This window comes from Arachis hypogaea, chromosome 9 (assembly GCF_003086295.3).
Source record: "Arachis hypogaea cultivar Tifrunner chromosome 9, arahy.Tifrunner.gnm2.J5K5, whole genome shotgun sequence".
Classification (NCBI taxonomy): domain Eukaryota; kingdom Viridiplantae; phylum Streptophyta; class Magnoliopsida; order Fabales; family Fabaceae; genus Arachis; species Arachis hypogaea.
The window spans coordinates 77,506,607-77,519,470 of record NC_092044.1 but is presented as its reverse complement, the minus strand read 5'-3'; the positions used below and the strand labels follow the sequence as shown (position 1 = coordinate 77,519,470).

The window sequence follows — 12,864 nt, the reverse complement described above, 5'->3', positions numbered from 1 at the left end:
ATTCTAATAATGAACAACTTAAAATAAAAAAATTTAAATATATTACCAATCGTTGAAATTGCATATTCGAGTTTGTCACAAATTTAGCAAAACTGAACTTAAATTGAGAGAATTCAATCTCATTATGTGCTCTACTTTGAATATTTTCGGGCAGACGTAAAAAGCATGGAGGGGATGGAACTTGAACTTGCCCTATAAAATTCCGTGAACGCAATTCCTCAATAAAAAATCGAGCTCCTCTCAAGAAAGCTAACTTTAACCACATTCCATTAGGTTGGTCATAATAGGTGAGTAGATCCAACCATCCTTCGGTAAAGTAGAGATTATTGCTCCTTCTTTGAACGCTTACATCCATGTAGTTGGAACCTGAATCAGTGAAGACAACTCGATGAGGTATTTCATGGATGTAATGCATTGTAAACCATTGTGGTAAAAGACAATCGAACTGGAACATTAGACAATAAGAATAACTTAGAGTAACAACGATTAATAAATTATTAAAAGAATAATATAATAGAATGAGTATATGAAAAATATTATAAAAAATTATAAATTGTACCTTAAAAGGATAAACTTTAATAAAAAAATGAAGAATACATTCTTATTTTACGAAGTAGTAAAAAAAAATACTAAATATAAAATTATGAACTGACTCTCAAATTTAAATTCATGTACCACAGAAAAACACTATTTATAGACTTTAGTAAAACAAAAATAAATATGTAAATTACTTATTATTAAGGCAATTTTTTATTATGTATAGTAATTACACATTATAATTGGTAAGTAGTTTAATAGTGCATTAAATATTGATTTGATATAATTATAATGAAGATATGTTCTTAAATTAGTATAATTATATATTATTCATTAAATATTAATTATAATATAATAATATAATTATAATAAAGGTATTTTTTATAAAATAATTTAGAATAGATGAAAAATTTCATTTGTTTTGGAGGGAAAATGAACTCACGAGAGATCGACACGTCATCCTTATTAGTTGGGGGAAAACCCAATTTTAGTATATTAAGTAGATTGATATTTTTTATCAAATTTAATTAAATTAAAAATTAAATAATACTATTTAAATTATAACAAATTATACCAATTTAACGAAAACAGATATTTAATCTATTTTTTTTAAATATTAAAATTAGCAGATAGTTAAATTTTGAATTGGTTTAATGTTAATCAAATTTTAAAACGGTAATCCACTATTTTAAACCATTGGTACCTAAATTAGTAACCATTTTTAAATTTAATAATCCACTACTCCCAACAAACACTTTTAATTAACCATATGAATAAATAATATTGTAGTTAAATCGTTACAATAATATATGTATGAGAGTATATTGCATTAATTTATCATGCCTATATTTCGAGTATTTAGTATCTAGTTTATGCAACGTTACTGAGTATACGGTTATAATTGTACCATATTTTGAGCGCATTTGTAATAAGTTCAAATTTTTTAGAATCATATTAATACCAAAATATGTATTTAATGTGTCTTGAATGTTGAGATATATAAGGGGATTTTTTATTTAAACTAAAAATATATAATATTTATCGATTTAAATAACTATTTACTAAAATACATTTTGCGTCATATCTTGGATGCAGTGAAAAAAATCACACTAAAAGCATATCACGGATGTATTACTACTATGTTGTGATATGTCACGTGCTAGTCATATCTCGGATGCATCTGAGATATGAACAATTAGAGTGATCAGAAACAATGCATCTGAGATATAGTCAAGTGTGCATGACAATTTTTATTTATAATCATTACAATAATTTTTTAAAAGACATATATTTACATGGATAAACAAGTCAAATTATACATTTGGATGCACTATGGTCACAGAAATGACTTACAGTTACCGCACGATACCCCCAAATCGGAGACGACGGGCGAGGAGGCGACCTCGCGATGATGTCCGAAGACCAGCACGGCAGGCACGTGGTCAGCGCGCCCGTAGGGACGGTAGGGCTTCTCATGATGCAGACCAGCAGTTGTCAGATTAGGAGGCTAGTACGCCTGACAGGAGGAGGTACACGAGGATGTCGTTCCCAATGCGCATGTAGAGCATCCCTCTGACGCATTCTTCGCTGACCATGAAGCTGACGTTGCTTCGAGGCTTATGCCGAGTACCTCAGCTGACCACCCAATTGATGACAGAGCTTGGGAGCAGTCCCAGTTCGACATTGGATCCGATGATATGATAGACATCGATGACATGTTCGAGATTCTCGGGGCACCGAGTCATGCGGTGGATGTCTTGGCCAGTCATTATCGCCACCGGAGAGACGACACCGACATACCAGGGATGTCGAGCGGTGTTTCCATTCAGCATGGGACGGCTCCTCCAGAAAACTATCAGACTCCTCCTCCACCACCGCACCAGTCAGATTCTGCTCCGCCACCTTGCTTTCAGACTCCATCCCTGCCATCGCAGATTCTACCGTCCGGTACTGTCTGGCGATCACCTCTTATGCCTCCTCCCATGACTGTATCAGCTCCTCCTCCTCCTATGACTGTATCAGTTTCTCCTCCTCCACCATACCAGCGTCCACCACTCACTTTTAGTCTGTCAGGTGTTTGTCCTTGTCCATACCGTCCTCCCAGGATGTCTCGTCCTCGTGGATGTGGGATTGGACACCACTTGGATCCTACCTCTGGACGGCGTTAGTTACCATTATTCATATATGTATTTTGCTTAATACTTATATTTATAGACTTCCATCAAATGTATGACTCTTTTTGAGTACATCTAAATGTATAATTTGACTTGTTTATCCATGTAAATATATGTCTTTTAAAAAAATATTGTAATGATTTAAAATAAAAATTGTCATGCACACTTGACCATATCTCGGATGCACTACCTCTGATCACTCTAATTGTGTATATCTCGAATGCAGTAAGTAAAAATTAATTATGGTCATATCACAGATGTACTATATTTAAGATATAGTTTTATTCATATCTCGAATGCATCCGAAATATGACTAACATGTGACATATCATAACACGATAGCAGTGTATCCATAATGCATTTTTAGTGTGATTTTTTTCGGTACATCTGAAATGTGACCCAAAATATATTTTATTAAATAGTTGTACGTTTATTTAAATTAGTAAGTATTATATATTTTTAATTTAAATAAAAAAATTCTATCTAAAGTTGTGTATATTAATAAATATTTTATATGTAACTAAGTTTAGTAAATAATATATTTATTTAATTTAAAATAAAAAAAACCTCCTTTACCATATGATGTTCTGTATAAATTCCATTCCCCAAGACTAGGGGTGAAAAAAGGTCAGGCGGCCTGCCAGGGACCTGCAGCCTGGCCTGTGTTTGGCCTGGCCTGTTATAAAATAGGTATAGACCTAGACTCTTTTAAAAGCCTTAATACATTAATAGGCCAGACCCAGGCTTACTAATTAGCTTTATAGGCCTGTCAGGCCTGCCTGGACCTGTTAAAATATAATTAAATATATAAATAATTTTTTATTATTAATAAAATTATGAGATATTTTAAATTAATTATATTTTATTATAAATATTTTTGTATATTTTAAATACGTTAAAAGTTTAAAATTTTTTATAAATATTAAATATATGACATATTACATATAACTATTTTTATTAAAAAATAATTTTTTAAATAATATTTTTATTTTTATAAAAAAAAATTATCAGGTCTTTTAACAGGTTTCAGACCAAGCCATGCTGAATAATAGACCAGACCTAGTAATTTATAAAGAGTCTATAACAGACTGCAGACCAGACTCAAACCAATCAACTGTATGACAGACCAGACCTATTAAGAACAAAATCTGGCCTGACCTGGCCTGTTTCCACCCTACCCAAGACCCTTACCACGTGATTACTTTCTTCTCCCTTTTCAGTTTCTTCTTAGATTTGTTTTGGATATTAAATTATTTTTTTATAGATAGATACACGTGGATTATATCGGAACCAAACTAAACCATTAGGCCCATATAGTATTGGATATAATAACTCAAATAATAAACAAAATAAATATTAAAAAAAAAGCGAAAACCCAGAGAACGAAACAAGAAAGGCCAGAGGAAAAGTCTGATAACTCAAAGATATCTAATTACACTGACTGACATTTCATTCTTCACACGCGGCGATGCGAACTCTCACTCTCTTCTCTAACTAAGCCATCCACCGTCATCATCGTCTTTTCCCTCTTTCACCTCTTTCAATTTTTTCATCTTCTTCGTATTTTTTTTTAAAATAAAATAAAAAAAATCATTATCTTTTAAATTTTTATTTTTAATTTTAATTTTTTAAATATAATCTTGTTTTTTAAATTTAAGACAAGTTAAGAATTTATTTTTTAATTTTAATTTTTTAAATATAATTTTATTTTTTAAATTTAAGACAAATCCCACGAACTTTATATTTTTAATAGAGTTTATTTGACCTTTGGCAAATTTTATTAATTTTATAGAGTTTGTCTAATTTTTGGCAAATTTTACTCCAGTTTTTTCCAAAATTAATAAAATTTAAATTTTTTAAATTATTATTATAGACTCCAAGAATATTTTATTCTCTAAATTACAAATTTAAAATTTAGAGAATCTAAATTAAAAGAGTACATAAGATTATACAAATAACAAACATGACTTCTTTAATGTTACTGACAACAATAACAATCATTATTATTGTCTCTAAAAATACACAGATATACAGAAATAAATAATATTTAACAAAAAAATTTTCATTATAAATAAAAAAACCATTATTTTTTATTAAAAATATGGCTTACTCCTTTGTATTCTTATGTACTTTTATAGAGATAATGATAATAATTGTTATTGTCAATTGTAAAGTTTAAGAATTTGACTTAACCATTTTATTTAGAATTTGAAGTGAAGTTTGTCGGGATTAAGTGAACTCTATATAACTCATAAGCTTCGCCAAAAGTACGATGAACTTACTCTAAAAAAAAATCATATTTAAAAAATTAAAATTAAAAGATAAGATTTGAAAAAATAATAATTTTTTTTATTTTATTTAAAAAAAAAATCCCATCCTCTTTGTTTTTTCCCCTTTTTTTCAATTAATATTACTCTATATTAATTAATTTATTAATCTCTCTCTTTTAAAACTCCTTTTTAAATAATAAATAGAAAAAACTGATTGAGCTCTCACATAATTAAAATTTAAAAGTAACAGATTAAAAGAAAAAAAAGAAAGAAACTATAAAGAGTTACAGACTCTTCTTTCTCTTTCTTTGTCGCAGTCTCACTACCTACCAACCCTTTCATACTTCTTCATTCACTTCGTTTCTGTGGTCTTCAAGAGAAAACGATGAACGCTTCAACCAATTCACCCATGTAAAGGAAGAGAAAAGGAAAATAGAATCTTTTCTTTTATTGCCCTTATTTCATTCGGAATTTGGTGAAGGTTGGTAGCAATTTGTCTCTCTTTTTTCTAATTAATTCCTTTTTTTTCCCAATGATTGACAATGCTGACATCTAGTCATGTTCTTTTATTCTCCATCATCACTCTCAAAATCCTAACGAAATCTCTCCCGAATCGGAAACTTGGATTTTAAGAAAAAATCCATGTTTTTATCTTCCCAGCTATTATTATTTGGTTTTCCAAAAAGAAATTATCATATGATAGAGAAAAAGAGTTCTTAAATTATTGTATATATTTCTTTTATTGCTAGTCAATCCTGAGGAATTGAGGCTCAGAGAGAGAGAGAGAGAATTTTCTGTCACTTTCTCGGGAAAATTATGATCTCATCATCATCGACAAGGTGTAGTTCCAGAAGCTACATATCAAATTTGGAACGCTTTCTCCAATGTGTCACACCAGATGTTCCTTCAAGGACTCTCCATAGGGTAAATATTTTTTTCTTGGTTAATTTTTATTTTTAATTTAATATTGATTTAACTTGTTTTTCGATTTCTGCTGGGAGTTTGTTTTTTTCGTTTCCTAGTTTTATTAAATCGTGGTCCAAATTAATTCATGTCACCGTTACAGGGAGCAAGAGATTTCTTTCACTCGGGTGGGAATAGTGGCATAGGGGCCTTTTATTATTATTATTATTATTATTATTATTATTATTATTATTATTATTATTATTATTATTATTATTATTATTACAAGTTTGGATTATCTTTTCTTTGTATATTTTAGAGATCCCCTAAATATTTTGAAAATTCTGTGCGATCATGAATTTGCTTTCTAATCCAATTTAGCCGATAAAAGGGGGGTGTAAAACTTAGATAACTACTTAAGATAAAGGACGCTTAGCTTCCTCTGCACAAATAGTTTTAATAATCATAAATGATCGAATCTTTAATTTAAAATAATTCCTTTTATTTGTGATCTTGGTGTGATTAGTTTGATTGTATGTTATTATTTTTTTCCATGTCATTTTAAATTTTCTTTAATTTATGTGATGATTATGATTCTGAAACAGTGGTTCACTTCGTTCGGTTGATGGTTCTCCTTTCTATTTCTCCCTCCGGACTAATAGAGGGAATACCGAGAGTCAGTGATTCTGCGGTAATCATTATTTTTAAAATTTTAACCATAACAGGATAAGGGAGTGACTCACTCCTATAATTATTCGGATATTAATAAAGTGATTTTTTTGTTTAAAAAGTAGTGTTTAATTTATTAAAAAAATAAAAAATTTATATTTAATTTTAAAATATAAAAATAAATTATTTTTAAAAATTTAAAATTTATAATTAAACTAAATTTAGATATCACTCATGAAAATCATAGAATTAGTTTTTTTATATAAAAATAATTAATTTATTTTTTATATATATTTTATATTTTGATATATATTTTATTTTATATTAATTTAATAGCTTATTTTAATATATATTTAATATAATTTAATAAATAAAAATAAAATTTTATAAAAATTTAAAAATATTATATGTATGTTGAAAATTAATTACTGAATAGTTATTATATATTTACAGAGAAATAAATATATTATTTAACATATTTTAATATATATTTTATATGAATTATTAATTTTTAGTGTTAGATAATATGGTTGAAAAAATAAATAAATATACGACGGGAAAAATCCATAATAAATAAAAGAGGGAGAAAATCGGAATGATGTGGTCATTGTGTTGTGGGTCAAACAGCATCGTTAAAACCAGGGTCAAGGTCAATCAAAACTTGCCTTTGTCTAAGTGTCTCAGTGTACAAGAATATTCGTTTGATGCCACCATCATTCAGATATTATCTTCTCTGACGTGTCCCTTTCTCACTTAATTGAAAATTAATTAACCACAAAGTACCATAATATTTCAACTAGTATTCCTATATATTAGGGTTAATCATAGAGTAAAGACACGGTTGTTTCTAAGTCTATATGCTTCTTAAAATTAAAATAAAATATTTTTTTTTATTTCTCGGTGTTAGCATAATCTGCGGGATTCTGTTAAGGAACTCATTAGCTTGGAATTTTGTGATACTTGAGATAAAGAAATATATATGTCTCTGCTTTCCATTGGATGATTATATATATAGATATATAGATATATACTAATATACACTAAAAATTGGGTGGTTCTAATTAACAATTAAGCATGCACCACATGATAGCTTATTTTATACATGTTAAAAATTGACATGTATTATATTACTTTCTTCAATTCTTAAATGGGAGTTCTATTTTATTTTATTTGCTTTTGTTTCAACATCCACTAATTTGTTAATTTATCCAAAATAAGTTAAAACGACAATGACTAAAATTGCAACACAACATATTACTACTATTGTTTTATTTTCTTTTTCAATCTTTAGTTTAAGTTTTCGTCCTTTTTTTTCAAATTTTCTTTTAAAATAAACCTCAAAAGTTAATTTTGAAGTTGTTGAGTGCCACGTGATTCTCATGGCTTCACCTAGCCACAAGTGTGACTGTGACTGGATACTGGTAGCGCCATGTGTTGCTAGCAAGTTAAAAGTTTGGTTTGAATAATTGGCCTTGTCATAAATCATACTAATCATGAATGTGAAATTATATTTAAATTTTTCTTTGTGTAATTTATTTTATCCATTTTTTATTGTATGAAAAGTAAATTTTTATTTTTTAACTTTTTATTAATTTCTATTTTTAATACAAAATAAAAAATACACTAAAAGCATATAAAGAAATAGTTCCTATAACATTTGTCTTTTTCGCCAATTATAATTAGGGTGAGTTTGGATAAACAAATTAATTAAATTCTTTTAGAAAAAAGCTTAAAATATGAAAAGGAATTTAAAATATAAGAATTTATATTAAAAATAGTTTATAAATAAATTATTTTGTATTTGAATTTTTTATCATATAAGCACTTGTCTTTAAAATTATTTTAATAAATAAGAGTAATAAAATAATTTTTTTTAAAAAAAAGTCAAATTTTATTATTTTTTAAAATTTTTTAAATAACTTTTTGAAACGTTAAAAGCATAATTAAAAAACTATCCCAAACGATATTAACGTGACTTTCATAAGTCAAAAAAAAAAAAAAAGCTTTTATGCTTCTCAAATAAACTCTTAGTATTAGAGTAAGGTTGAATGGACTTTTGAAATAAGTATTTTTTTTTTATTTTTTTTAAAAAGACCGTTTTTAATAGACAAAAGTCATTTTATATTTGAATAGACTTTTCGAAAAGAGTTTTTAAACATTAAAAACGTTTTTTGTTTTTGTTTTTTTAAAAGCAACGTATTGTTAGGTTTTAGACAAAACAAATAATTTATTTTTTTTAATAAAATTATTTTTCTTAAAAAATATATCCAAAATATATGTAAAACTTAATAAAGATATTTTATTTTTTATGAATGTTATGTGACTAGGAATATTTTATCTCTGCTCATAATTAGTGTATGTGTGAATATATATAGTTTGTGATATTGCAATTACTAGGATAAATTACTTGACTTGCTACTTGAAGGTTAAATCATAGGTGTAGATTCGTTTAATGGCTAGCATTGCATGGTTTGTCTTACTGTAGTGGAGATAATGTTTGTGTTTGCAGAGATGCTCAAATGATCTAAATAATCAATGGCTACCTCCTGTTAAGGACACAATTGAATACTTCACTCTGAAAGATCTTTGGGACTGCTATTCTGAATGGAGTGCATATGGTGCCGGTACACCGGTGATGCGCGAAAGTGGGGAAACTCTAATGCAATTCTATGTTCCGTATCTGTCCGCTATCCAAATCTACAGCACTAAGTCTGTTGCAGCTTCTAGGTATGGTAAAAGCCAAGGGTAATGCTATGGTACATTGTACTTTTCAATAGAGAATAAAGACTGGCAGTTATTTTAAAACGACGAATATGAGGTTTACATGCTTGTTGATGTATCAAAAGAATTGTTTATAGTAATCTCCTACTTCTTATCTAGGGGACGGCGAGAGGATAACGAAGTAGTTGAATTGGAATGTGATTGCTGGAGTGATGATAGCAGCGATAAACTATCAAGGTCATTAAGTAACAATTCTAGTGAATCGTGGGATGCTAATTCCTTCAATTCAAGCTCTGACCAGGTAGGTTCTTGGCCCACGAGGGATATGCTTGGTTACCTTTACTTGGAGTACATGGAGAAGAGTTCTCCATATAACCGGCTCCCGTTAGCAGATAAGGTTGTTGCCCTTAACTTCGCCATTGCAAATGTGTTTGTATGTTCACTCATACACTATGATTGTTTCTCACCAGATAATTGAATTAGCTAGAAGCTATCCGGCATTAATGACCTTGAAGAGTGTGGATCTTTCTCCGGCTTCTTGGATGGCTGTTTCTTGGTGAGTTTAAATTATTCTTTTAATTCTGCCCGTAATGAAATTGGCTTTGATTTTGTTTTACACTTCACAATTCACAAATAAAGCTTCACCTTTTCAATTAGCTCTTGTGAGAACTTCAGATTGCGTTTTGAATTATCCAAAAATAACAACTTCTTGATAACAAGTGGCCCTAAATTGTTGCAAAATTTATCTGAGGTTATGTTCTTTTCGACAAGATTAAGTTTATGACTATGTTTCTTAATGATATAGAAATGAAGCTGGGCCTGAGTCTTGTACTCTTGATCAACATTTGGTTCTGTTTCCTTGTGAATTCATATACAAGAATCATAAGTTTCTTTTTACTACGTTTCTCCTTGTCTGGATTAAATTCTCTTGGTTTCAGTGCTTGATAGATCTTATACTGATTTATCATCGATAGGTATCCGATTTACGCCATACCAACTCAGAAAGATAACAAGGCCTTGGCAACGTGTTTCCTCACTTATCACACATTGTCATCTTCTTTTCAAGGTATCCAAAACTAGCTGGTGAATGATATGTAAAAAGTGATTACTTCCATGAAAATATCTTTAGGTGAAAATAATATTATGAACCCATAGATAGTTTGACATGTTTAACCGAATCATCTAAATATTTGCAGTATTATTTTCACATGAAGTTGTCTTCATGGAAGTAGGCATTCATATAAAACACGTATATCTATCATTGCATGTTCGGATTGCAACTGGTCAATAATGGTTTTAAACACGTATGTTTTTCACTTGGATCCCATGACGTCGTTTGATCAATATAATTAATCTTATTTAGCGAGCCGTGGCTCAATTGTAGTTGTAATTACAACAATTTTGCAAGTTTATAACTAATTTTCTTGTGTTTCGGCAGACTGTGATAACATTTGTGCTGAAATCAACATAGAGAATGACGTATGTTTTCCGACAGGGTGGGGAATGGTGGTGGGGGAGAAATCCAAGAGGAAGAACAGCGGCTGCTTATCGGTGTCGCCTTTCGGCCTAGCCACCTATAGAATGCAGGGAGATATCTGGTTAACTCCATCATCACATGTGAATGAAAGAGTAACATGTTTATACAATGCTGCAAACTCATGGTTGAAGCAGCTCAACGTGTTCCACCCTGACTTCAACTTCTTCGCATGCCGATCTTCCCTGTAAATTCTGGTTCGTGTGGATCAACTAACTAATAACTACCTCTTTTGCTTGTTTATTCTGGTGAATCTGACTCCGGCGTTAGAAGTTTTGCAGTAGTTCTGAGAAATGTTCAGAAGTACATCTTAAAAAGATGTGTGACCTTAAGCAATGTAAATTTTAGTTTATATAAACTGAGGGATTTTTTTTTTTTTGAAGAGGTTAGCATTTGCATTTTGGAAGTGACTAAACTTTTGTATAATTATTTTGGAACTTTAATTTTGATACATTGTATGCATCCAATTACGTAATGTTATATAAGTAAAAATAACAACCTTTCACCTTGACTGCATGAATGATCATACAAAAGAATTGATTGTATAAAATAATTTACATTGTCAGTGCATTAAAATTAAACTCTTATTTTAATTATGTGTGTCTGTTTTTTTATGTATTTACTTTTGACTTTTGTTATAAAGACAGACTATGAATTAATATTGCTGCTCTTTTATGTATTTATTTATTTATGAGTAAACTATCAAAATGGTATTCGGAAATTTGTATTACTAGTAAAACTAACTCTAAAATATGCTAATGACAAATAAGCCATGAAAGATTTTAAAACACGATAAAAAAAGAACTAGATATTAAAAATACTAAAAAATGGTTTTAGAGACCAAATTTTGATATAAAATTTTAAAATTATTATGAAAAAATTAAAATATTTTTATCCTTAAAATTTGGTAATTTTTGTCTATCAAATTTTTTAAACAATTTTTTTATTGTGAATGACTATATTTTTCTGAAAAATAAAAGGTAAAATTTAGAAATAAATTTTGCTCCAAATATTTTTGTACACCTTCTAAATATTTATTCAAATATTTTTATAAAAATTTAGATCCAATGGATAAGTCATTTATTCAATATGAAAGTTTTTTGTTATTTACAAAAAATATATTTATTAATTTTTTTTATCGTATTATCAAATTATTCAGGGACTGTTTCGTTGATAACATTTTTTAGGAATTTTTTTATCAGCGGTTGAATTTTTTAGGTACTAAATTTGTAATTAATCTTTTATTTATTCTACATTTTTAAATTTTATTAGAAGATCAATGTATTTGTTATTTTTATTAGGTGTTTGTTTTGATATGATGAATAATTTATATATATGAATATGATAAAAACAATATAGATGAATAAAAATATGATACGTGCATCATATTATCTATGTCAATATTTATTTTTCAATCTTTTAAATATATATTACGTAATATACTAAAAGACCTTTGCTATTAATTATGAAATGAACAAAATATCCCTTTGGCTAATTTCATAAAAACAAATATCTTTTTAATTTTTTCACAAAGTGTTTTCATTTTTTTTCCAAAAATACAAAAATATCTTTACAAATAATTTTTTAATATTAAAATTTTTAATTATATTTTAAATTATAAGTTTAAATTTGAAACAACTAATATACCCTTTAATTAAATTATAAGACTAAAATGTCTCTTTTAAAAATTAAGCTTTAAAATACTAAAATATCCCTTTAAATATTTACTTGGAAAGACAAAAATAATATTTTAAGAATGATTTTGATTATTTTTATTATAAATAAATTTGAATTTAATTTTAAAAAGACTAATATATTTTTTTATTTTAAAAGACTAAGATCTCTTTTAGAATTAAGTTTCTTTAATGGTATTAGAAATTAAAATTTAATTATAAAAAGACTAAAATAACTTCTTGTTTATTTTAAAATGACAAAATACCCTTTTAGTATTAATTATAAAATAAGTTTGTTTAATTTGTATTAGGAATAGGAATTTAATTTTAAGAAGATCAAAATACCTATTAGTTAATTTCAAAAAGATAAAAATACTCTTTTA

The 12,864-nt window shown here is 28.0% G+C and overlaps 1 protein-coding gene across 2 annotated transcripts; it reads left to right on the top strand.

Annotated features, from left to right (window-relative positions):
* Positions 1-5,209: 5,209 nt before the first annotated feature.
* Positions 5,210-11,324, top strand: LOC112711067 (uncharacterized). 2 transcript variants are annotated; one of them, XM_072203035.1, is made up of 7 exons: positions 5,210-5,462; positions 5,731-5,905; positions 9,063-9,280; positions 9,434-9,671; positions 9,745-9,830; positions 10,249-10,340; positions 10,770-11,324. In XM_072203035.1, the coding sequence occupies exons 2-7, from the start codon at positions 5,798-5,800 to the stop codon at positions 10,997-10,999; spliced, it is 972 nt and encodes a 323-aa protein (XP_072059136.1). In that variant the 5' UTR covers positions 5,210-5,462; positions 5,731-5,797; the 3' UTR covers positions 11,000-11,324. The 2 variants fall into 2 exon arrangements, with proteins under 2 accessions (XP_072059136.1, XP_025619400.1); XM_025763615.3 differs by having other exon boundaries at positions 10,713-11,324.
* The last annotated feature ends 1,540 nt before the right edge of the window (positions 11,325-12,864 follow it).

Bases quoted from the DNA above. Each gene is read 5' to 3' on its own strand.
- LOC112711067 (XM_025763615.3), top strand. From the start codon at position 5,798: ATGATCTCATCATCATCGACAAGGTGTAGTTCCAGAAGCTACATATCA. The intron at 9,672-9,744 runs GTTGTTGCCCTT...GTTTCTCACCAG, and splicing joins GGCTCCCGTTAGCAGATAAG to ATAATTGAATTAGCTAGAAG. The intron at 9,831-10,248 runs GTGAGTTTAAAT...TATCATCGATAG, and splicing joins TCTTGGATGGCTGTTTCTTG to GTATCCGATTTACGCCATAC.